Genomic DNA, 26,873 nt, shown 5'->3' with positions numbered 1-26,873 from the left:
CTCCGCCTCCGAGGCCCAGTTGCGACCGAAAACACACTTCAAAAGCCCCGCCATCGAGCCCGGCTCCGAAGAAAATACTCAAGCCTTCCGGTAACTCCTTACCAAGCAAGCCCCATGTGCCGATCCCACCAGCTCCCTCGGAACCGAAACCGAAAGAAGTCTCTGCTCCGAAACCGTCGACTTCTAAAGACAAAACTATAAGGCCAGCGTCTGACGCCTCAAAGCCGACAAGACCAGCTTCCACTCTGAAGCCAATATCTTCGATACCGAAACCAAGAAGGCCTGGTTCCGATGCGCTCAAGCCCTCGAAACAGCCTACAACTCCAAAAACAACACCTTTTGTGCCAAAGACTACTCCAAAGGACACAGTTACAACTCCTAAGGCTAAAGACAAACAGCAACCACCCCCGGAAAAATCGGCACCGGCAAAGGTTCCGCAAGGAGAAGAACTTTTCCAACCTTATCCTCTACAAAAGAAGATCTACATTGACCCAAACACAGGTCATGTATCCACTACACCACACAAGAAGAAGAAATTAGACACCGCACCTACACCTAGCGTGCCTGTTAAGAAGAAGAACTCTGCCACATCTCCTATGCACCCGTCTTCTCCTATACTTCCTTCTCCTTCATCTCCTGTTCCTCCTAACAATTCACCTCAACACTCTCCTCCTCATTCTTCACCACATACACCTCAAAATGATGATGAGTATAGCATAGGGGGAGGAATAGACCCAGATGAGCCTTTTCCCTACCCTGTTGATGATCCAGATTGGGAGTACCCAAACCCACAAGATGTGCCAGATATTCCTGACCCACAGTCATATCCATCAAAACCTTCTCCCCCGGAAGACAATATTGGTTTTGGGCACTTACTAAATAGGGCTGCCATTTATCATGGGGTTACCATTCATTCAGATGAGGCAGAGGAAGATTTGTTATTAGATACGTTTGAACAATCACAAAGGTCTGTTCAAATTCTTCCTATGATCAAAGTCAAACATGCTCCAGAGGTATTTAAAGATCCTGTACGTGCTACAATCCTAAACCCTAGAATTGAGAAAAAGTACAGGCCTGCTCCTGGTGATCCAGCCTACATTAAAGGACAGCTACCCTTAGATTCCCTAGTTGTCTCAAATGCTAGAAAAAGAGCAAACTCGCAGACATCAGGTGAAGCACCACCCCCTGATAAAGAATCTAAGGTGATAGATGCTTCTGGCAAAAGAATAGCTGCACAAGCTACTAATAGATGGCGTATAGCTAACACGCAAGCCCTCCTTGCAAGATATGACAGGGCTCATTATGATCAGTTAGAAAAACTACTACAACATCTACCTGACCAATATAAGGCGCAGGCAAACGACCTTATACAAGAAGGTAAGTTAATTTCAAATGCCTCAATCAAGTGTGCACTTGATGTAGCAGACACTGCATGTAGAGCTGTAAACAGTAGTGTCCTACGTAGACGTGATGCGTGGCGATGCATTTCAGGATTTAAGCAGTAAGTGCAAACTACCATCTTAAATCATTCAACCAACATCAATTGTTTGGACCAGAGGTAGACAAAGCACTTGAGAAGATGAAAAAAGATACAGATATAGCCAAATCTATGGGAGCTTTGCAATCCCCACAAGCTAGAGGCTCCTTTCGTCGCTCCTTCTATATAGGAGGCTCCAAACAAACTGGAGAAGACAATACAGCTTCCTTCAAATCCAATACACAGGCATCCTCCGGTAAAGGGTATTTTAGAGGAGGCTATAGAGGCAACAACAATAAGGGAAGAGGTCGAGGTAACAACAATATTTGAACCTCTTCCACCACAAAACAGTGACTTCCCTCTGCTCCCCCAACAGCACTCCACTCCTTTGGGGGGCAGAATAACACAGTTCCTACCTGTCTGGAATCCATCACAACAGACGGGTGGGTAAGACAAATTATCCAGTATGGCTACTGCCTCGAACTTACAGCTACTCCTCCACACATACCACCCAAGCAGCGTCCAATGTCTACAGAACATCTTACGCTGCTCAAACAAGAAGTCCTATCACTTCTTCAAAAGGACGCAATAAAAATAGTTCCTTTACAACATCAAGGAACAGGGGTTTACTCGCAGTTCTTTCTAATACCCAAGAAGGACGGGACACTAAGACCAATTCTCAACCTCAGGCCCCTCAATCACTATATACACTCAGATCATTTTCATAAGATCACTTTACAACAAGTGCTCCCATTGCTGCAACAAGGCGACTTCCTTACAACAATAGATCTAAAAGACGCCTACTTCCACATTCCTATACATCCTTCTCACAGGAAGTATCTAAGGTTTGTACTGGAAGGACAGTATTATCAATTCAAAATCCTTCCATTCAGGGTAACAACTGCACCAAGTGTGTTCACAAAGTGCCTAGCAGTAGTAGCAGCACATCTCAGAAGACAACAGATACATGTCTTCCCTTATCTAGACGATTATCTCATAAAGGCCAAGTCATTCAATCAGACAATTCAAGCATTGCACGACTTAGGGTTCACAATCAACTACACCAAGTCGCACCTACAGCCCTCTCATGTACATCAATATTTAGGGGCTACAATAAACACGTCTACAGCTCTAGCATATCCCAGTCCAGGAAGGATACATAGCATTCAAGCCTTAGTCACAAAGTTCCAACATCAACACTCTCTCACAGCTAGAGTGTTCATGAGACTAATCGGCATGATGGCATCTTGCATCTTCATTGTACCATAAGCAAGACTGAAAATGCATCCGTTACAGGAATGTCTAGAACAACAGTGGAATCAGGCTCAAGGACAACTGACAGACCTGGTGTTGGTGGACAGCCGCACACATTGCTCTCTTCAGTGGTGGAACACCACAAACTTGACAAAAGGGCGGCCGTTCCTCGAACCTGTTTCACAATTAGTACTTACCGCAGACGCATCTCTCACAGGAAGGGGAGCCCATCTCCTACATCATACAACTCAAGGGCAATGGAACAATCAACAAAAACGTTCCATATCAATCACCTAGAGCTGCTAGCAATATTCTTAGCACTCAAAACATTTCAAGTGCAAGTATAAAGCAAAGCTGTCTTAATTCGGACAGACAACATGACAGCTTTGTACTTTATACAAAAACAGGGGGAACACACTCTCTACAGCTGTCCCAGCTTGCACAGAACATTTGGAGATGGGCCATTCCACAAAACATATATCTGTTAGAAGAACACCTTCCAGGAGTTCACAATCAGATAGCAGATCTGTTAAGTCAACAGTCACAACAAATTCACGAATGGGAACTACATCCGCAATTTCTTCAACCATTCTTCCACAAGTGGGTTCATCCAGACATAGATCTGTTCGCCACACATGAAAACGCAAAATGCCCAACCTTCGCCGCCAGGTTTCCACACCCGCTGTCCAAGGGCAGTGCGATATGGATGAACTGGTCAGGCAGATTTGCGTACGCTGTTCCGCCACTACCACTAATACCACTAATAATGCGCAAGCTACGACAACAGAATCTCAAACTGATTTTAGTAGCTCCCACATGGGCACGCCAACCGTGGTATACAACTCTGCTAGAACTATCCCTAGTTTCACACCAAAAGCTACGTCTGACACCATCCCTGCTAACGCAGACCATGGAGACATCAGACATCCATACCCAAGTCAACTGAATTTGGCGATCTGGCTTCTGAGGTCTTGGAGTTTGGTTATCTTAACCTACCACCAGACTGTATGAATATCATTAAAGAAGCCAGGAGACCTACTACTAGAGGTTGCTATGCTGCTAAATGGAAAAGATTTGCAGTTTACTGCAACAATAATCAAATTGATCCCCTAGATGCTTCCTTCCAAAATATCATTTGTTACCTTCTACATTTACAAAGATGTAACTTGGCATATTCATCTATACGCCTACATCTCGCAGCAATTGCAGCATATTTACAAAATAGACAACATCTGTCTCTATTTAGAGTGCCTGCTATTAAAGCATTTATGGAAGGATTAAAAAGAATCATTCCTCCCAGGTTACCACCCTCTCCAGGGTGGAACCTAAATATTGTTCTTACAAGGCTCATGGGACCACCTTTTGAACCTCTACACAAATGTGAACTGCAATTCCTCACATGGAAAACAGCTTTTCAAGTAGCTATTACCTCTCTTAGGAGAGTAAGTGAGATTCAAGCTTTCACTATACAAGAACCATGCTTTTCAAGTAGCTATTACCTCTCTTAGGAGAGTAAGTGAGATTCAAGCTTTCACTATACAAGAACCATTTTTACAATTACACCGTAATAAAGTGGTTCTCAGAACAAATCCTAAATTCCTTCCAAAAGTCATTACTCCTTTTCATTTAAACCAATCTGTAGAGTTACCGGTGTTTTTCCAAAACCAAGACTCTGTAGCAGAAAGAGCTCTACACACACTAGATGTTAAAAGAGCTCTCCTCTATTATATAAATAGGACCAAATCCTTTTCGCAAAACATAGCAATTGTTTGTAGCTTTCTCTCCACCACATAAAGGCAACCCCATCTCTAAAGCTGGAATTGCAAGGTGGATTGTAAAATGTAGACAAATATGGTACCAAAAAGCAAAACGTACATTAACAGTTGCTCCTAGGGCGCACTCCACATGCAAACTAGGAGCCTCCATGGCTTTCTTAGGGAACATTCCCCTAGAAGACATCTGCAAGGCAGCAACATGGTCTACAACACACACCTTCACTAAACACTATTGTGTTGATGTGCAAGCCAAGCAGCAAGCTGCGGTAGGCCAAGCTGTTCTAAAAACTCTCTTTCAAACTACTGCAACAGATACAGGTGACCACCGCTAAGGGGAGACACTGCTGTACAATCTATTTACAGTGTAAGATCTGCAGCTCATATGACTCGAACGGAAAATGCTACTTACCAGTATGCATCTGTTCTTGGCATGTAGAGCTGCAGATTCTTACATAACCTCCCACCTCCCCGGGGCCTGTATCTGTTCCAGTTCTATCTTAATTAGAAATACACGCATGGACATCCTTCTTCTTTCTACAAACTCCATCATTTCCCATCATGGTGAAAAACAATCCAAGGATGGACCCAATGCCCATGCGCACTATCGTCCAAGGGAGGAGTCACCTATCTCGTGACTACAAAGACTTTTTCCAAGACGACAACAACATGCAATCATCCGAGCCCAACACCAGGTGGCGATCTAATGCACAGTGTAAGAATCTGCAGCTCTACATGTTAAGAACAGATGCATACTGGTAAGTAGCATTTTCCTTTTTAAGTGTGGAGTTGGTTTTGTATGAGAACTTGAAAAACTGCAAATATCTAAAAACTGCTTTACTTACCTTTTCTCTAGGAAATGTCCCAGTGTGGTATCTAGGCATATCACACTGAGTAGAGAAAGTAACTCAAAAAGTAATCTGAAAAGTAATCCGAAGTAATCCAACAGTAATTTCCACTGTATTCAAAGTATTTACAAACCTGTAACAAAGTAATTTTCATTCAGCTTGCTTGTATTGTTCAACTTGCCTTGAAAAGTATAATTTACACTTAGATGTGCCAGGCTTGCTTGTTTCCAGTAAATAAATATAACTAAAATAATATTTTTATACAAACAAATTGGTCTGAGTTCAGTCTTTGAGTTTGTGACATCATTTCTTACCTGAGTGTGTACAACAAATGCTTAAAACTACCCTCTAATAAAGCCTTACTGCTCGCCCATGCTACTACAAATAGAGAGTAAGATGATATCTACTTTTACCTCTGCCTCCCTTTGGGGTTCCACTGGACTCTGTGCACACTATACCTCCTTTTGGTATAGTATATACAGAGCCAGCTTCCTAAAGTGTGTGAGTCCAAAATATGAAGGAATATAGGCAGACTGAATGAATAGTCCTGATGATTTTTAAGTTTCTGTTTTAGCATCACACATTAACAAGATAATTTGAAGCACCCTGAAATTAATCGATCTTAAAATGTTGTGTTTTTCAGACCCCACCACCTCTACCGAGACGAGAAGTGAAGCCTCCACCACCACCACCTAAAGAAAGAAAAGCCAGTGTTGTGCCTGTGGAGTGAAAAAGATTCCCAGCATGCCCCAGAACTATCTCTGGAACCCTTGAGGAATCATAAACCTTCAAGAAAAGGTTGCGGATCCTCCACAGATGGGCCATTGCTTGAGCGTTAATGCAAGTCATACATGAGAGCTCACCAAGAACGTGTCAGTAATGAGCATCTCTGAACAAGCATCGAGGTTCCATTTGTGCGAAAGTCTAAGAGGACCATGGGTTGGCGGGGTCAGTAGTTGCCTCAGAACCATGGTTTGCTGCTCAGGCTCCAGTCTCAGCTTAATCTAAAGGAGGATTGCCCATTTCACCCCGAGCTGAAGAGGATGACAAATCGGATCTTTCAGATTATACCTAATATATAGACAGTCACTTAACCATTCACACAGCTCCTTCATGATGCATGAGAGCTGTTCTCGATTTGCCAAAGTTACCCTCTCTGAATATATTTATAGAACAATGTTGGATTGTTGTATGGTACAGCTCATTGCTCCCTGAAGCCCACCCGAACAATAATTTTCCCGCTTTGTTCATCTTGGTATGATGCACTTTCATCCTCGTCATGTTACTTATCTGCACTAATTTTCTATTATTGCCTCTGAAAAAGCTGTAACACTAAGTGAATTTCATTTGGGGCTGCCATTTCTAAAGTAATCCCTGCCTATCAGACCAAATCTACAATTTGATACTTAATGTGCCGTAGAAGACCAAAGTCGTGCAAGATTTGAACCACAAATGTGAGTGAGTTAGTGAAAAAGGTACTTTATGGCAAAGCAGTATCACCTATTTTCGTTCTCTTTTTCTTGTTACCCTGGGTATTGCAATCATTATGTCATTTAGTAGGAAGATCGTTTAGTGTGCTACTTGGCTTTGAAGATGCTGTGGGGTTTTATTGCCTCTTCTGCATATTAAGCTGAACACTTGTGGGGTGATCAGTCAGACATGTTTGCATTGGTGTAGCTCCACGTTTGGGTTGTTACAGCCTCTATCATTTCAATATACCTGTTTACCTCGAATCATCACAATTTGTGATCTTTTGGGATTCCAGCTGTAGCTATTGCAGGGTTACAGTACTGTTCAACAATTTCAGATTATATGTTGTTTTAATGTGACGTCGATTTTGGAGATATAATCGAATTCTTTCTGGGAGTAGAGTAGGGAGGTGAGCATACTATGCAGGTGCTCAGAGTATTTATGTACAGCCGAAAAATGACTTTTGTACCATGTTGCTTCTTTATGTTGCGGACCGGTCTGCAGAAGATCATGGTGACCTGAAGTAAGGACAATTCCTGAAGAATGAGACATTTAACTTCGATTTAGTAATTGTGACATGTGTGTGCTGAAAGTTCAGGCACTTACCTTTGCACCGTCCACATCTCATGAGTGGCCAGTGTAATATTTGCTTTCCTATTAAATCATTCCTCAGGTGCAGAAAAACAGTTTGATTTGCAGAGCTGCGCTCTGCTTACAAGGTTGTAGTTTCAGTACTTTCCTATAGGATTGAATATTTGTGAAATGAAGGAGTTATACATTCCACTAGAAAACAAAAGCGTGCGTCACTGAAAGAAAGCAATTTGTCAGGTTGGATTGCTTTATCTTCTAAGATGGGGCACTGTGTGATCTACGGCCACCCAGCCATGCTGATAAATTGTTCCATTTCAGTGTGAAAAGGCATTAGGAAAAGACAATAGCTGATGATTTGCTCCCCTTTGTTCATCTTTTAGCTGCATTGGATGAATGAACAGCCTGGTTGAACAACTTTCAATTCATCGCTGAGCTCTATAGTAACACCAGTGCGGACTGACGGATGTGAATTAGTTTGATCGCTGCAGCAGCTTTGCATTCATAATGGAGTCGGACTGCCTGAATGAGGGATTGTGGTAGACCCGGCGGTGATGGAGAAGCTGTCAGCTGCTTTGTATGAATGAAACATTAGCTTTGAATTCAGAGTGGAAGAGCAAAGGATGAGGGAAAGGGCCAGGGGTGCTTTCCATACAAGGGAGGTGATTTGGGGAAATGCAAGTATGGGTAGAATGCTGCCTTTTAGGAATGTTATCAGTTAAGGTCATCCGATATTTTCAAAGAACGAATTTCTGTTAAGCGGAGAATGGAGTGTATACCTAGAAGAATTGGCGCAGCCGTCTGTCCTGTAACTTTAAGTCACATTGGAGTTTATCGGTGATCGCCTTCCATTAATAGGTATGCAGTATGATTCAGGTGAGCGAAGAATGTCGGATTTCATTGCAGTGCAGCTAACATCGTATGCAAATACAGCTACTCAACAACAAAGACACTGTTTGTTCTAACAGAATTCATAGTTTTTTTAAGAGCTTGATTTAGAAGTTTTTTTTAGCACAGGAAAAATAAGAAGAGGCAGTTAGCGCAGACCTAGGATGTTTTGCTTCAGTTTTCTGCAGTCCGGTTATTTCTGCTCTAGTAAAGTGACCCCAAAAACCCTGACATACAAAATTGTTTCTTATATTGGCCTAAGCAGCTCCTATTCTCCCTGGACAACCTCTGCCAAACGTTCTTGTGCCCGCAGTAGCAAATACTCTTTTAAGTTGTCTTAAAAGCAGGTCATTATTCTTAAACTGCTGATTGTTTTCAGACTATGCTAATGCTTGATTGAATGCAGTTCCTGCCGATTTAACTTTTAAAAGTTGTTAAATTGGATTTTATATATAGTATCTGTGTCAGACCAATTGCAGTATGTTTTTAAGATAAATACATGGATGGGAGAAGTACAAAAAAGGAATATCATGCCTCCTTTGCTCAAGAGGTAACAGGTTGGTCTGTATGGATTTATCTGCCAAACTATGATTCAAAGCCCTCTTCTGTAATCTGAGAAAGGTACCTTAGCTTCGCATACCTGCTCACTTTTCACTAATCCGGCGCCCAACAGAGAATGTGGATATGTGTTCTGGGTGCTTTCCACATGACAGGAGCTCCTTCAATTATTTAATGTTGTGATTTGCATGAACATAAGGACCAAGAGATAATTATATCCTGATGGCTTAAGCCATGCTGTCTGCCACGGACCCTTCAAATCTGGAGGTGTTCGTGTTCCCACACTTCCCTTCTCCAGAGTAGCACATGGTTGATGGGGAAACGCAATGACGGCATTTTGTGGGGGATTTCTCAATAATGATTGTTGTGTGTTTATACTTTAAGCATGACACAACAAGGCATTGGGAAGATATTTTCTTTGCAATCGTGATTACCTGGAACAGTTTAGTACATCCTTAGGAACACAATAATTATAATTTAAAAGCCATGTTAGTGCCATCTACCTTTAAAGGTAAATGGCTCATATGTGAAGTGTTTCTGTAATGTTATCCCAAAGTTCCCATCTCCATATTCCCTTCCCGTCTATTTCTAACCACGTAATCCACTACACGCCCAAAGGGTTTTTTCTTCTGTGAGTCATTTGCGTGGTGGATGGCTATTTTTCTGCGTCTCTCCTTATGCGGAAAAGATTTATAAAAACACCAAGAGTGTAGCGGAACTTGTGTGTCAGTGTATTGTTTTTTATTTATTGCCTTTTTACTTAGACCTCCAGGCTGTGACAGTTCATTTTCAAGCCTGTAGCTCTTAGGCTCTAGCTAGGTTATGGAAGCATAGGAGTACATGTAAGGAAAGTATGTTTTAAATGACCAGGTCCAAACAGTTTTATACATAGTGTTTTTATTTTCTGTTATTTTACAAAGTCTGAACTCCTGTTTTTAATGCTTGGAGTTGTGCTAACATGGGAAACACTAGGTTTGTCATAGAACCCTAAATGTTCTCTGACAGTAACGCTGCTCCTGTATGAGAGTTACAGGTCTGAGATCTTTTACTGACAGCACTCATTGAAAACATTCTGTACATTTCTGGTATCTTTTGTGGGCAGTATTAAGAGATATTGAAACTGTATAGGTGGCTAGAATTGTTTTGAAGTTATACTTTTTCTCTTTGTACCTGGCTGTTTATTTTATTCTATAACAAGTGTGGGTTTATCAAATAGAAACGTTATTAATAATATGCTGTGAATTCTTGAGACCAGAACATGCCATTGGGAATATTCTTTAAGGTTGCAGTATGAATGGAATCCATTTAATTGGGGGAAATGAAGGCAACTAAATAATTTAGAAATAATTCTAGTTCTTTAAATCATATTGTACAGACCAGTAGTCCAAGTGCAGTTCCTTTGGATGTGTATGGCTAATGTGGAATCTAATGATTTGACAGCAGATATGGACTTTGAAGTTTTTCCCTGCATGTGCAAAATCTGTACGAATTCTTTTGACTGAAATAAAAGCTTAGTTCTGAATTCAAACTCCCATAAACTGGCTGACCCCCACATTTCGAGGGTTCAGACCAGTTCTCTTCCCTGTTCCTCCTCCTCAACAAATAGTCTTGGTCAATCTGGCAAAGGTGTCACATATTGTTATGAAACACAATGGAACAGTTGCTTTTAGCAAAGAGGGGATCACTGTTGTCTTACTCCCCGCCCAATTATTCTTGGTGTTGTTTATGTCCATTAAGGTGCAGCTCACTTTTCTGTTTCTTCCTCTGTGCCTTTTCTGACCTACATACCCATTTAGCTAGAGTAAAGAATTGAAGCAATTCAACTGGCCTCATCAAGTAACTCCTGTTCCATGCTCACCACTGTTCATCTTTTTGTTTGTGCTGCAGTATGATGTGCCAGCTATATGTAGGGTGCTAGGACATTAGCCCTTTAACTCCAGAAAAAAAGGAGCTAATCCCCACTCCTGCTTTTTAAATACATTGATAAGATGTATTATTCTTGTGATTTTACCAAATAAACGTACTAGTGTATCTTTATCGTTTGACATTACTTTGTCAAATGTTATTCCAATCATTTAGTAATCTCCATAAACCACTGACCTAAGACAGTTTTTTTTATTTCAAAGTATTTTATTATACATTTTATAGTCAAGACATTCACATTTCTGTTACAAGGTTAGCCAATCGTAGTCATAGTTTTTACAACATTGTTAACCATCACTTCGAAGCATATGCTTAGCTAAACCCCACCTGACGTGGTTTAGTGAGAATAAGAAAAAGGCGATAGAAAAAAAGCACAAGAGAAGGGGGAAAGAAGGACACATGGAAGGTTCTGTTGTTGTGAGGCTTATAAACTCGTGGCGATCCGCCACATCACTGGCTTGCATATGGCAAGATAGGGAGACACGTGAGTCCGACTGAACCGTAGGGCCATAGTGATTGCGCTTAGTTACATTCTTTTTACTGCACCTAAAGGGGCCGGGGGGGGGGGGGTCGGGTGTTGCCGGGACAAATTGGTTTCATGGTGGTTCGTAGAAATCTAGGTATGTGTCAAATGACTTCCACATCTCTCTGGTTGCTGTTTTCCAGGGTGAGTTTTGTAGTGTAATATTGTCAGCACCTCTAAGGTGCGTAATCCAGTTGAACCAGCCTTTGTATGAGGTCTTACTTGTATCTTTCGAATTGGCTAGGACCATTTTCACCGCTGCGGTCAGCAGCAGGTCAAGTAGGTCCTTATCGTGCTCTGATCTTAGTTCTGTGGTCATAAATGCGGTGGCGAGGGAGGAAAATTCAGTTGTTAGTGTACAGCCCAGTACCCTGTTTATAAACCCAAAGATTTTCTCCCAGTAGGTTTTGAGTGTTGGGCATTGGTAGATAAGGTGTGCTAGGTCCCCTTTTCCCTTGCTACAGTTGTAGCATAGCTCGTTGTCCCTGAGACCTAGTGAGAATAAACGTGCTGGGGTCCAAAAGGCCTTGTGAAGTAGCCAGAATTTTGTCTGGACAGCTTTGAGTACAATGTTATGTGCAATCTGTGCCCTCTGTGTAGATTAGATCAGATTATTAGGGGCCTCTGTGCTATTTTGACCTGATCGTTGCTGATGTGAATTGTTTTTCCTTTCAAAAGTGAAGACGTAGCACATTTCCCTGACCATGTCCTGTTCTCCAAAGACCGTCATCATCCAGTGTCTGCAATACTTTGCTTTTATCTTATTCTTCTGCCACTAATACCACTTGCAAAGTTTTCCTCAGTGGTACCAAGTCCAACTTGGCTACTGACTCTATTTTCCAGTTACATTTTCATTCCAATTTATTACTTTCACATTCAAATTCTCTTTGAAATCTGCACTGAAAAAAGACTTGTGTTCTTCCTTTCTTAATGTACACAATGTATAAAGTAACAGTGATCTCTAATAGAAATGGTTTAGTCCTTTCTCATTGCACATTGACTCATGTGAAACAATTCATTAAATTAATTTGTATCTTCACTCAATGCATTTTATCCTCCTTTGCTTAAATATAATTAAATATTGTTACAAGTCCTAGGGTTTAAATATGCCTGCCTTAAAACACTTTTCACAGACTTAGATTCAAGGAATATGTTGGTAGATTGAACTTTAAGGATGGGTTTTTAGGTTGCTGCTGTTTAAACTGGTACAGATTGCCAAATTAATTTATCGTAGAATATGTAATGGCCTTTCAATGAGCTATTGACATGGGGTGGTCTTAAAATAGTTATCTTCTGTCACCTCATGACAAATCTGTTGAGCTACCACATTCCCACTGGAAACTGCTGTAAAAACCACCACTGAAAGCACATAACCATGCACTGGCAGATCTGTGATGTGTGGTCATAAGAAACTGAATTTCTCCCTGTTAACAATCAATTGGAGATTGTCTCCACTTTCAAAAACCGGTAAATGTTCCTTCGAACAAATCAGCTCAGTAGATTTCCACTTTTGCCCCACAAATCATCTGTTAAAAGTTACCATTTAATATATGCTGAAATGGGTAGAAAAATATGTAGTATCTCCATTCTATTTAACGTCAAAGGTCTGCGTGTGTGGTTTTTACATTATTTATAATACAGTTTTCTGAAATGGTTATTTCCTCATCTTCACTCCTGCCAGTTGTGAATATTGATGTGATTTGAGGTTGACTGCTGATTGGAACACTCTTGTCTAAGAAGTGATTGTGCGAATGAGAAGAAGGTACTTCAGGCCCATAGGCATGAGAAATATGTGTAACATTTAGGGGTGTGTTGTAACTAATAAAAATCTGTCTAATAATGTCCCTGCTGGAATAGAGAAGCACTAAGAATTGGCATCCTTATTGGGCATTTGGGTTTCTGCTGCATTTTCTATGCAGGACCCTACTTTATAGCACTAGCCCTGCCAATTATTACAAGAAAAGCATGATAACAAGTTACGGTATTTTATTTTCATTCTCACTTGTTGAAACACACGTTCATGAAGCTCTGGTTGCACTCTGCTTGTTCGCCAAAACAGTCAGATACTTAGTCCCTGAGAAGTGTGTGAAAAGTCTTCACATTAGCATAATTATATATAACATTTCTTTCCACCCTAGTGCTGATGCATAGTTATAATCATCTCTTTAAAGCTGGCATCTCCCAGCTCAAAATTGGTCCAGAGAGGTACAAGCATTGCTTAGATTTACTTGCTTCACTCTCTTGACAACTAACCAGCGTCTTATCGTAGGGCTGGCAAATTAATAGAATTTGTAGGCTAATATCTCTTTTATCAAGGAGTGAAGATGATGACTGAAGACATTTGGCACCAAACCTCAAATTTGCGCAGTTCGAAAAACTTTTGCTCGTGTTCAGCCAAACTTACAAACTTGTTCATAAGATTATTATACAATTGCCTCCGCTTAACATTTCTTTCTCACTGTAAATGAAAAGTCTTAATAACACTGTGGTAAAGGGATTGTGCATTTTTCAGATTATATAGTATATTATTGATGAAAGTGTAAAGACATTTGTACAAACTAATTGTATATGCTACAAAGTCTAATAATTTGTACAGATTGTAAATATATTTTTTAAAATAAATTAGTTTTTGAGTGAACAAAGCCAATTTGATTTTGTTTTGTATATTATTGTGTTTACCCCTTGTAACTTGTCATTCGCACAATGAAATGTCCACGCCACACCCAGATGCTTCCATGACCTAGGTATTATTGTGGATTTTGTCTCTTTAACAAAGGTGTCATACCGTGAAATCACTCTTAAAAAATCCTTGTACTGTACATTCCGCATCATCAATTATCTCCCAGGTTGGATCTGGAGATGTTTTGCAGCTGTGCTCCTGTGTGCAACTAGGTGGCGTATTGTGGCTCTGTGCTGATTACACAATGCCCTAAAAGTTGAGCTGCTTAGCCCCACCCCTGCACACTGAAATCCGTTCCTGTTTTCCCCTCCCTTTCTGAAGCGGATCCAGAACTCCATTTCAGACTTTGTTGGTCTTCCAACGACTCCTAAACGTTTCCATTTTTTTTTTAAATCTCTTTATTCAATTTTGACATTTTTCCCCAGATATCAGCACGATAAACGCGACCAGATACAAAATACAGAAATACAAGGTTTTAGGAGAAAGCAAACAAAGTATTACATAAACCTATTACAGAACATAAAAAAATAAGGAAAACACATTTTGCGCAAACTGAAGCCAATTTGTAACACAAATCAATAATCTGGGTTAAAGAAAAACACACTTGAGCTGAGCCAGTACAGTTAACTCCACCCTCATACTTCGCTTATTCGTCTGATTTCTAGCAATTACTATGAAACCTTCCATCTTACTAGGGGAGCCCAGATACTCCGTCCTAGCAGCTTCGATTTCTACCACCTCCTTTCATAAATCGCTCTTTCCAATGTATATATAGAAAGTAACCATTCAAGCCATTGGTGAAAGGTAGGGGGCGAGGGTTCTAGCCAGGCAGAAGCGATATTCATCCATAGTACAGCCATAGCCACAAGAAGAAATTGACAAGCCATCTCATTTTGTTCTGTCCTACTTACTCCCAACAAAACTAGATCTGAAGTTAGTGTAATTTTTAGCCCAAGTGACCGATGTAAAAATTCTATAATAGATTCAAGTAAGCCCTACAGATGTGGGCAGGATACAAACATATGAACGAGAACTGTTGCTATCGCCCCATGCTGAGGACAAGTGATCCCCGATAGCTCACCCCACTGCGCTAGTCACGCCGGAGTATAATATAAAGCAAAGACAGTTTTAAAGTGTTGCCCCTGGAGCCCTGCAGAGCACAAAACCGTCCAGTCTAGCTCTAAAGATTTTGCAATTGCCTCTGGTGAGGCCCCCACACGTTCCACCCATTTATTCTCGTGAGTAACTAAATCGTCTTGTTTGAGGCCTATCCATTCTGCATACAATAGCCTAATAGTACCCTTAGTACTACCTCGCATGATGTCTATAATGTTATTACTGTTAAACCCACTAAACCCCCAATCTTTTTACCCAAAAAACTACACAACAGCAGCTATTTAAAAAATTACCCCTTTCCAACCCGAACTCAAGCGAATATCGCTAAATTGGCGAAACCCTTCATTGAATATTAGGTCCCCAGCCATCCGAACTCCCTTTATTGCCCATTCTGCCATGACCTCATCTGAGAAGATTTCTGGGAAACGTGGGGTTTTTATAAAGAAAAGTATAATGATTAAGTCTCCCCAAACCAATCTTCTTTTTTAGAGCCCCCCAGATCTTGAAGGCAGGCAGAAGAGACTTGAATTTTGTCTTCTTATAATAGCTGGGCTCTGTAAATTTCCAAAAACAATTCTCAGCATGCTCCCCCAGTAGCAGCTTGTAAACATCTGGGAGCTCTGTTTCCCCATCCATATCCCTGGAGCATGAAACAACCAGTAAGCCCATGTATTGGAGAGCGGCAGCCCAGTAGTAGCTTTGAGAATCAGGAACTGAAAACCCCCCTTTCTCCCGTGGCAAAGACATAAACCGAAGAGCCCTCCTAGTTTTCCTGTGTGCCCAAATTAATTGGTTAACAATACCTTCCAAAATAATAAACCAAGATTTTTGAAACTCCAACGGGATTGCCCTAAACAAATATAGAATTTTTGGTAAAAACATCATTTTCATGACGTTACAACATCCAACAAGAGATAAATGAAGATTATTTAATCTATCAAAGTCCACTCTCGCTTTCCTGATTACTGGCTCGATGTTCTTGGCTACCAGATTCTCTAAATGAGACGTAATCCTAATACCCAGGTATGCTGCTGATCTGCGATATTAACAGCTGGTTCTTTATAACTTGAGTTTTAGTTCTGTTTAGTGCATACCCTGAATATGTGCCGAACTCTTGTGCTATTGACTTCACTAACTGTTTTTGAGTGAGTAGTGTATGAATGGAGTGACGAGTAAATATCAATCCAAAGGGGTTTCTTTTATGACTTTGGTCTATTGACTCCACCACCGTCAACACCGAAAGTGGATCAGCAGTGATAATGGCCACATCGTCAGCATAGGCTAGAACTTTAGATTCAACACCCTGAAATACAATTGGGCAGATTCCATTGTTGGCCTCGAATAGCCGTATTAAAGGGTCCATATATATAGCAAATAGCACGTGCAAGGATGGACACCCCTGCTGTGTCCCCCGCTGGATATTAAAAGGCAGAGTGTGGCTGCCGTTAAGCCTTATGCGAGCTGTGGGTGCCAAGTAAAGTACCTGAATAGCTTTAATAAAACCCTCCCCCAACCCAAACCATCTCATTGATTCCCACAGAAAATCCAAGGAGACCCTTTTTCAGCATCTAATAACAAAGCGGCCATAGGGTCCCCTGAGATCTCTGTTGCATCAAAGAGTGTTATCACCCGCCGACAATGCTGTGTGGTCCCACGGCCCATTATAAACCCATGTTGACAGGGTGGGTAGTTTTCTTTAATATATTTAGCCTCCTGGCCATAGCTTTCGAAAAGATTTTAACATCGCTGTTCAGTAATGTTATGGGGCGATATGAGCCTGGCTCCCTAGGTGGCTTATCTTTTTTTAAGAAAACTATAACATCTGCTCCAGCCCAAGACTCAGGTGCGGCCCCCACCTTTGAGCCAGCAGCATAACCTCAATCAGGTCTGGTCTGATGGTATCTTTAAATATTTTATAGAACTCTAGCGGAATCTGATCAGGACCAGCTACCTTTCCGGATGGCAAATCTTGCAGAGCCCCGATTATTTCTTCGTGAGAGAACACCCTCTCGAGTTCCTCCCTTTCCACTGAGTCTACCTTGCGTACAAATATACCTTATCTAAGAAAGTTCGTATGTCCATCGGCGCCACTAGTAATTCTCTGCTATAAAGGTGCTGATAGGAAAGCCTAAAGGTCTCTCGAATCCCTAGTGAGTCTGTTATAACCTTCCCATCAGCATCATAAATTTCGGAAATCTCCCCGGCTGCTGTTTTTTGCCTTGCTCTTACAGCCAGAGTATGCCCCACTCACTCGATAAATTCACGACAATGCTCTTTTTTTGCTAAATCAATTTCTGCCGCTTTCGCAGCAAATTGATCACCAGCCTCAGCCTTGTTTCTAGCCAACTGAAGTGCCCTCCCGTACTAATAGCAGTGGCTAAAGCCTCTTCCAGTTTTTCATTTTTCTCTAATATCCGTCTTCCACTGTAGCTCCTTCGTCTGGCGACGTAGACTATAACTAGTAGTTTTGCCTCAAACCCCGATTTAAAAGCGTTTCAGTCTATTCCCGCATTAGTGCTTCCTCGATTGAAATCCCAAAATTCCTTAATCCAGCCCTTCAAATATATAACATAGTCAGGATCATATAACAACCTCCGTTCAAGGTCCATCTCCGAATTTGCTTATCCCCCCCGAGAGGTTAACTGTAAGAACTAACAGGTTGTGGTCCGACATTATCTGAGGGTGCCTCTCAATATGAGTGTTAGAAATAAACTGATGTGAAACAAAGATATAGTCCAATTGGGAGATAACCTTGTTCAGTGCATAAAAAAAAGTACTACCTAAATCTGTGGATTTCAGATATGCCCATACATCTGTCAGGCCATTATTGCTAACTAAATTTGTTAAAGCAACACCAACCCTTCTTTTCTTCCCGGAATACTTGCTTCCTGGCATGCCCCACCGCACCCCCAAACCATTAATGTTGAAATCCCCACAAATAATCATAGGGGTGGGCCACATGGCGAAGTTAGAATCTAAGGCTTCTAACATTTCCGGGTCACAGCATATTGATCCATAAAGAGAACATAGTGTACCCCATTGATCCTAAACGTTTCCAACAGTATGCTAACTAGCAATATCCTCACTGAAACCAACAGGATTAGAGCTGTACTATGACTGCATGAGCAGTGTGCCTTTGACGCCTTGCCTCAGGACACAATTTTATGTGCTGTGATAAGTGCCCCCTTGTGCACCTAAAAGCTATTTGAGACCAGGAGACAAAGTTGTGTGTTGCGAAACACAAGAAGTACTCATGGCCTTCATATAGATCCCTGCTCCATGTCGCGGGTCCAGTCTTAGTCACGGGCCGTTCCCAAAACCAATCCACTTCCCACTCAAAGTTCTACAGTAAGTTAAAGTCTAAATCCAAATGCAAGCATAAGTATTTGAAGCATGATGACTCCATTTGCCAATCTGATTCCAAAGTCCACCAAGGACCACCTCATCACTTTAGGAATTCAGACCTGGCTATTTGGCTGAACAGAGCACCATGAAGCAGCTAGAAATGTCAGCACCTTGAGACCCCCACAGATGATTTGCCATATTTTACAGGTCCTGATTGATTGAAAGATAAGGGGCAAGAGCATCAAGATGTCAGTTGCGCTCAATCGCAATCACCAGCTATGGAGCCAATCCCTCAATCTATCCCAACACTCTGAGGTTCCTCGACTGTCCACATGACCCAGCTGCAAATCAAGGCCTTCAAAGAGGCCATGTTGCAAATGTTTACTGCACTTCTGGCACATCGCTTTCAGTCTTAATGGAATCACAGGGTCTCTAGTCGGGGTACTTCCCTGGTGCCGTCTGTCCCCTCTAGATCCACTACTGCCCCTGTACTGACTTTGATCCAGACTTTCACCCCAGCCCAGAGACCCATGCTGGTTTCCAATGCCAGTGGATGATCCAGTGCCCATGTCAGATCCTTAACAGATGTTGGTTCAAGATTCACCAATGTCACACTATGATGCTACAAAACCACAACTTGTCATACTCCCTAACTCTGACCATGTTCCTCTACCTCATTACAGCTAACCGCAGAGGATTCATTCTCTTTTTGACTCTGATAATGTGCCTTGTCACACTGATGATGCCCAATACCTTGATTTACAAAACACTAGTGGGCTGGATACTGCCCCCAAGATAGATATTGACTTGTCACAGGGGCCACCTTGGTAAGAAGGTGCCTTGTGTGCAGGGGTGGTTATGAGGGCAGAATAAGTACTATAGTTACAGCTGCCGTCCATTGAGAGTATGACAAAGTGTTACAGCCTGAGCCAGCAGTGCTTAATTTGAGCAGGTGCTCAGCACCGTCACTTCTTTCACAGGGACAGGGCTACAATTTCTGACCCTGCAGGTGGTGGTCTCAAAATTAATTGTTCAAATTCAAAATAAAAAGAAGAACATACTTTGCATGGTGACTGGCAGGTAAATGTTCAAAGACAGGCCAGCATACGCCTGTCCAGACAGTCATGATTGTGTTTCACCACGTTAGTGATGATGTCATCACGCCGATCACAAATTCAAAAAGTCATCGACAAACTATGCCTCGCATTCTATTCCCTGAGTCTGCTGCACCCTGCCACTGCCTGAGCCTAAGCCTCCCATTGGATAATCGTAGATGGCTCATGACAGGTTTGAGGCAAGGAAGCTGCGAGAGCGCATTTGGAACTTGGGCGTGAGGGCTCTTGAGGAAGAATAAACGAAAGTAAGTGTAGACTTTAAACTTGCTGTGTAGTAAGAGTAGCATATCCTGCAGCCCTGCATTGCTGCTATCCTCAACGTGCTCAATGCGGCTGTGGCCCAACACAACGTTTTTGCGCCATGGCGTCACCTGTAGAATCTGTACACTGCACCCCAGCATGGTGATTGCTGTGTGCGTGAGTCCAGTAGGCCCCACAGCCATACTTACCTGCATTGACAGCATTACAGCTGGGGACGATGCCTGTGCTGTAGCAGGCAGGGTCACAGCAAGCTGAGCAGTGGATGCTGATGCCGTCGCCATCCCTGAACCTACTAATTACAGCAGGACTTGTAGTGGCATCACCTGCTGTACTCGAGCTGCTACCTGTTCTCCAAATAACTAGCCCTGGGCGTAGTGTGTGTAGTGGGGATTCGCGGAGCTACGCGAAGTGGGCGAGAAACTACGCCCACCTCCGCACTCCGCGTAGCCCCACTACGCAAACACCACTGGCCGCCAGCCCCGCCACCCTCCCGCCCTCCCTAAATACTTTCAATTAAAGGAGTAAAATAATTAAAACGCACTTACCTTGCCCGCCGCTGCCCGCCGCGTCCCCGGGGCTCGCTATCTTCCGTCTTCCGTCTTGTTTACTAATGCGCATGCGCGGGCGGCCGCGCATGCGCATTTCTCAAGAGAAAATGCGCATGCGCGGCCGCCCGCGCATGCGCATTAGTAAACAAGACGGAAGACGGAAGATAGCGAGCCCCGGGGACGCGGCGGGCAAGGTAAGTGCGTTTTAATTATTTTACTCCTTTAATTGAAAGTATTTAGGGAGGGCGGAAGGGAGGCGGGTGGCGGCCAGCTACGCTCCGTCTGCGGAGCGTGCGTAGTGCCGCCTGGCTACGCCCGCTCCGCAAAATGCGGAGTAGGCGGCACTACGCACACTCCGTGCACGGAGCGTAGCTGGCCGCCCACCCCTACAAATAACCCAGTTATACTGCACTGATTAATATATGCAAACAAAGCATTTTTATTTGGTGTACATTTTGTTTTTGCACTCGGTGTAGGTAAGAAAGTAAAACATGTCATCTTCCTCTTCTTTAGGAAAGACAACAGGAAAAGACAGAGTTCAAAATAGCAGGGACACGTACAGGCTGATGACAGGGGTCACAGGCGGCAGCAGCAGTGTTATAGATGAGAGGGAGAGAGCAGGAGTAAAGAGGAGAAAGAAAGAACAGGAGAGGAGAGATAAGACGGAGCTAAGTAGAAGAAAAGGAGAGCAAATCAGATACAAAGAGAAAGCAGCCATGATGTGAAGAAGAGAGCATTAAGAAGAGAGAAGATAGAATGGAAGGATGTAGAGGACGGGACAGAGGAAAAAAAAGCAGACAAATGATAAAACGGAGACACAGCTAATCACTGCTAGAAGAGTGATAGTAACGAGCCAAGATCGAACGGAGAGAGAGCAGAGCATTTATAAAAGTGAAGAGGAAAAAGGCCATGGGTAGAATGAATAGAGGGCAAATCAGAAATGCAGGGAATAAGGTAACCCACCAGGTGTGACAAAGATGATAGAAAACAATTAGAGAGGTGAGAGGATAGACTCTTAGAGCAAAGACTTAGGGGACAGACAACAGATCAAGGTTAGAAGATAGAGACTGAGGCAGTCAAATTAAGCACTGCAGACCAAGCAATGTCTGAACCCTTGCTCCCATTTAATGGTGCCCTCAAGGATACTCTGTTCACAGGCAGGTGGCCAGGCGTCATAGACCAGAACCTGGGTACCCAGATTTTCTCACTAAGCACCCCACTCTAGAGAGACTTATTGTACATACCTCAATCAGTAAGGTGAACCCTAACTAATTTTCAACCGGTTTTCCAGACTGAGAATTAAAATAGGTTGATGCCTTTGGCAAAGATATGTTTTCTGATTGGTGCTGCAGTCAGTAAATGTAATCTTGTCTGTTGGGCACATGTTTCCCTTTGGGGCATGGCCACTGAAATCATGCTAACAGTCTTTGAAGATTTTAGGGCCTCTCTAACCCAGAGGATACACAATGAGCAAGATGTGACCAAGTATGTTATCCGAGCCAGTCTGGATACCACCAATGATATCAGCGTGGCGGTTGGAGCAGTGTGGAGGTTGTAGGCACCATCCTGCCCCTGGAAACCGGCTCTGCCTTTCCCATCTACCAACTCTGCACAACTTTCTGGTTCAGGCTGCTACAGCCTCCCCAAAATGAGTGCCGTGCCTGACGCCCCTCCAGCCAGAGAGTGTAAATGTCTTGATTTTGGTCGATATATCTTATTGTCCTTATGGTCCCTTAATATGGCTTGTGTTTATTGGACCGATTGTCTCACCCCTTATAACCGCTATCCCTGATAATTCCTGGGACACTCTTTCTCAGCTGATCCAGGATGGCCATAAGGCGGCTGCATTACTGATTGGTTGTGGCATGGATACCACAGATTCTGTGGGACAGGCCATTGTCCTTTTGGTTGATCTTCGCCGGTGTGCCAGGCTATGTACCTCTGGCTTTTCTGAGGCTGCTCAGTCAGCCTTTGTAGACATGCCTTTCGATGGGCAACATCTATCTGAAAGAGACACGTTAGTGATAGATTCCTTACCTTAGAATATCCCCAGGTGTCAGACTGGATTCGGAAAGTTTTTCGTCAGCATTACCCCTGCGCGTCGGTAGGTGGCGTTGTGCAGCTCTGCGTCAGTCGCTGGCATCGTAAGTGTCGAGATGATGTCACAGAGACTATTTAGGCGCCACCCATGTGCGCTGACGTCAGTTCTTTCTTTTTTGGCGCCAGCAAGCGCAGGTCCAGTTAGAGCACGTACCCTAGTCACTGTTTGACTAACTTTTTGAGACTTTTTGTCTCTCCTCTTTTCGAGTCTTCGACTCTTGGTGCCAAGTAGGGATGCCTGGATTTAAATCCTGTGGGTCTTGTCACCGTACGATGTCGGTGGTGGACCCCCATGAAATTTGTCTCTACTGTCTGGAGCGCGACCATGACTCTCGGTCATGTTCCGACTGTCTGGCCATGGCTCCGAAGGCTTTGCGGGAGCAGTCCTGAAAGCTTCTGGAGGCCCGGTAGTCGTCTCTATGCCGTTCGAGGTCCAGGGGTTGCTCAAGGGACCGTCCGCGGAGCCATCGCTCCTCAGGGTCAAAGTCTTCGCCCTCGGAATCGGGTAAGAGACGTCATAAAATGAAGTCGAAGAAGCGTGTTCGCTCTCTGACGTCCCCCCCGTCGATCTTCGGATGCAGACGAGGGGCAAGGGGTTCTTCCCCTGTGGCTCCGCTGGAGCCTAGAAGTCCACGGCCTACCCACCTTATCCGGGTCCGTCGGCGACTCCGGCCCAGGTGTAAGAGTTTCTTGCCGCCGTGGACCACCTTTTCAGGCCTAGGGCTCCCGCCGGTGCACCTTCAGGCCCCGCGGTCCCTATGGAGGGCCCTTGCTCACCTTCGCCTCCACCGTCGGCTCTGGCCCCGCAAGGTCCTCAGCCGGTGGCTCCAGCCCCGACGCCCCAGGCCCTCTGTCGGTGGCTCCGGCCCGGCGCCCCCTGCTGCTCCGTTCCCAGCGCCGGTATGGACTCCATTTGTTCCGCCTTCGCCCTTGCCTGCATTTCTGGGTAATTGTGCCCCGGCTTGGGACCCAAATTGGGACATGGAGCTGGATCGGCGCCGTTCCCGGCGCCGTTGGAGCATTTGTTTACCCATGTGCCTCCCCTGCCACTGCCACCTGTTCCTCGGGCCGTGGTGGAGGAGGATGACTGGGAGGGGTCGGAGGACCCTCTTGCACAGCAATGCAAGTCCGAACATGAGTGGGCAGAGGAATCGGAGGATGAAGGGGGCCTTGACCTCTCCTCTGAGCGAGTTTTATGTCTCCTCCCGCTGTCATGGAGGAAGGCGCCATTTATTCTGTGGTGCTCCGTAGAGCAGCTGAGGTCCTTTACCTCGATCTGCCTACTGTCTCTCATAAGACCACCCTCTTTACTGAAGTGCTTCAGCCGGAGGCAAGTTCTACGGAACCTCTGCTTCCATTTAATGAGGCCTTGGCGGATGTTTCGCCGGGCACCTGGTCCAGACCAGCCACTGGGGTTCCCCTGGACCAAAACGTGACCCGGCGTCATCGCCCGGCTCCGGGTGACTTTGCCTTTTTAACTAAATATTCGACTCCGGAGAGCCTGGTCATTCAGGCTTCCACTTAACAAAGAGCGTTCTCTACCACCCCGCCAGATAAGGAATCGAAAAAGATGGAGCAATTTGGAAAAAGGTTATTTTCCTCTGCCAGTCTGGGGCTGCGGTCAGTCAACACTGCATGCCATTTGGGCCGCTACTCACACTTGGTGTGGGACACGGTGGCGCAGACCCTGCCCCAGTGCCCCGAAGAGGTTCGGGCTGTTCTTTCCCAAGCTGTTGCCGATGGAATAGATGCCGCTAAGATGGTGGCTGGACATCGCGGACTCTTTAGGGAGAGCGAAGTCCACAACAGTGGCTCTGCGTCGCCATGCCTGGCTGCAGTCCACTTGATTTTCAGGAGATGTCCAGAGTTCCCTCATGGACATGCTGTTTGATGGTACTCGCCTGTTTGGCGATAAGGCAGACAGTGTGCTGGAGCATTTTAAGGACTCTCGGGCAATGGCCAAGTCCTTGGGTCTCTCCACCACACGCCCAGTCACGTCTACCTTTTGTTCCTTTCGTGGTCACGGAAGGGGTGCCCCTGCACGTTACTTCAGCCAGAAGCCTGCGCAGAACCAAAATCAGTGCAGCCGCGGGCGTGGAGGCCGCCGTGGCGGCACAGGCCACCAACAGGCGGGTCAGTCCACATCTGCTCCCGCAGCATCCGCCTCAAAGCCTTCCTAGTCCGAGCTTTGGGGTGCACCCCACGCCAGTGGGTGACAGGATTCAAAATCACCTTCACCACTGGCACTCTGTCACCTCGGACAGGTGGGTGCTGCAAATTGTGCGATGGGATTACTCCCTCCCCTTTGAGTCTGCCCCACCAGCCATCCCACCTCAGTTCCACTGCATGTTGGGGGATCACTTTGCATTTCTCCAACAGGAAGTTACGGCCCTCCTGGCCAAGGGGGCCATTGAGTGCGTTCCTGGGCCAGAAGTAGGGTGTTGTTGTTTTCCCACTATTTTCTGGTCCCAAAGAAGGAGAAAGGGGGCCTGCACCCCATCTTGGACCTCAGGAACGTCAATTGCTTCCTCCGGAAGGAGAAGTGCAAGATGTTGACTCTGGCTCAGGTCTTGGCTGCCCTCGACCCTGGAGACTGGATGGTAGCGTTGGACTTGCAGGACGCATATTTTCACATCCCCGTCCTACCGGCCCATCGGCGTTACCTGCGATTCACAGTAGGCCAGGAGTATTTTCAGTTTACCGTGCTCCCCTTCGGCCTTACCAACACCCCTCAGGTGTTCACAAAAGTGATGGCCTTTGTCGCAGCTCATCTGCGCAGGTCAGGGGTGTCGGTCTTCCCCTACCTCGACGACTGGCAGTTGAAGGCAGGCTCGCACCAGACAGTCGTCACCCACCTTCAGACTACGGCCTATCTCCTGCATTTGCTGGGGTTCTCCATCAACATGCCAAAGTTGCACCTGAGTCCCTCTCAGAAGCTCCCCTTCATCCGAGCGGTTCTGGATTCAACGCGGTTTCGGGTTTATCCTCTCGAGCAGCGAGTCTTCGATATTCAGGCTATGATTCCGATCTTTCAGCCTCTATCCTGGGTTTCAGTCAGGATGACCCTCCGGCTCCTGGACCTGATGGCCTCCTGCATCCCGCTAGTGCAACATGCCAGATGGCATATGCAAGCTCTGCAGTGGGACCTGAAGTTTCAGTGGGCACAGCATCAGGGCGACCGGTCCGATCACGTCCAGATCTCAGAGGGCACTGCACGTCAATTGCAGTGGTGGCTCACGAATCGCGATTGGATCAATGGCAGATCCCTCTCCCTTCCCCAACTGGAGCACACAGTGGTGACAGATGCGTCCCTCCTGGGATGGGGGGGCCACTTGGAAGAGGCGGAGATCAGAGGCATCTGGTCTCCAGCGGAGCCCCAGCTCCATATCAATTTTTTGGAGCTTCTGGCGATCCACTGAAGGCATTCCTTCCCTCTGTCTGAGGAAGTGTAGTGCATGTGTTCATGGACAACACCACAGCCATGTGGGATTGCAACAAACAGGAAGGGGGGGGGGGGTCGTGGACCCTATGTCAGGAGGCTCTGTGCCTCAGGACATGGCTGGAACATCAAGGCTATACCTTGGTGGTTCAACACCTGGCAGGTTCTCTTAACGCCAGGGCGGACGAACTCGGCTGCTGGTGCTTGATGGATCTGAATGGCGTCTGAACTCGGACGTGACGCAAGGTCTCTTTCTGCAGTGGGGAGAGCATTGGTTAGATCTATTCGCCACCGAAGAGAACGCACAATGTCATAAATTCTGCAAGTTGGAATTTCCAAGGCGGCACTCGCTCAGCGACACTTTTCGTCGTGAGTGGAGTTGCGGTCTGTTGTACGCTTTTCCGCCTATACCACTTCTGCCCAGAGTGCTGAAGAAGATTCGGCGCGACCGGGCCCAAGTCATCCTTGTGGCTCTGGATTGGGCACGATGATACTGGTAACCCGAGCTACTCAACATGGCGATCGATCCCCCAATCCGCCTGCCTCTTCGGCAGGATCTTCTGTCGCAGCAGCAGGGGACGGTCCTCCACCCGAACCTGTCCAGCCTCCACCTCCATGCGTGGAGATTGTGCGGCGACAGTTGACAGCTTTCGATCTTCCTCCCAAAGTCTGTGATGTCATTCTGGCAGCCAGGCGTCCCTCCACTAAAACGGTATACGCCTGCAAGTGGAACAAGTTTGTGGCATGGTGCACAGCTAAAGCCGTGGATCTCCTTTCTGCTCTTCTTTCCGAGGTCCTTCTGTTTCTCCTTTCTTTGGCCCAGCAGGGCTCTGCTCTGAGCACTATCAAAGGTTATCTTTCGGCCATCTCCCCTTTCTACAGCTTCCAGATCAGCCTTCTCTTTTAAAAATCCCCGGTTGTTAACGATTTCCTGAAAGGCATTACGCACACGTTTCCTCCCGTGCCGT

The 26,873-nt window shown here is 44.9% G+C and overlaps 1 protein-coding gene across 1 annotated transcript in view; it reads left to right on the top strand.

The window, feature by feature from the left end:
- Positions 1–13,948, top strand: part of DOCK5 (dedicator of cytokinesis 5) — a 581,227-nt gene extending 567,279 nt beyond the window's left edge. The window contains exon 46 of the mRNA XM_086942489.1: positions 5,995–13,948. Within this exon, the coding sequence (XP_086798615.1) occupies positions 5,995–6,081 (87 nt within the window). The 3' untranslated portion in view covers positions 6,082–13,948. The remainder of the gene's footprint in view (positions 1–5,994) is intronic.
- The last annotated feature ends 12,925 nt before the right edge of the window (positions 13,949–26,873 follow it).

Source organism: Lissotriton vulgaris, chromosome 11 (genome assembly GCF_964263255.1).
Source record: "Lissotriton vulgaris chromosome 11, aLisVul1.2, whole genome shotgun sequence".
NCBI lineage: Eukaryota > Metazoa > Chordata > Amphibia > Caudata > Salamandridae > Lissotriton > Lissotriton vulgaris.
The sequence above is the reverse complement of the archived record's forward strand: the minus strand, read 5'-3'. Positions and strand labels throughout refer to the sequence as shown.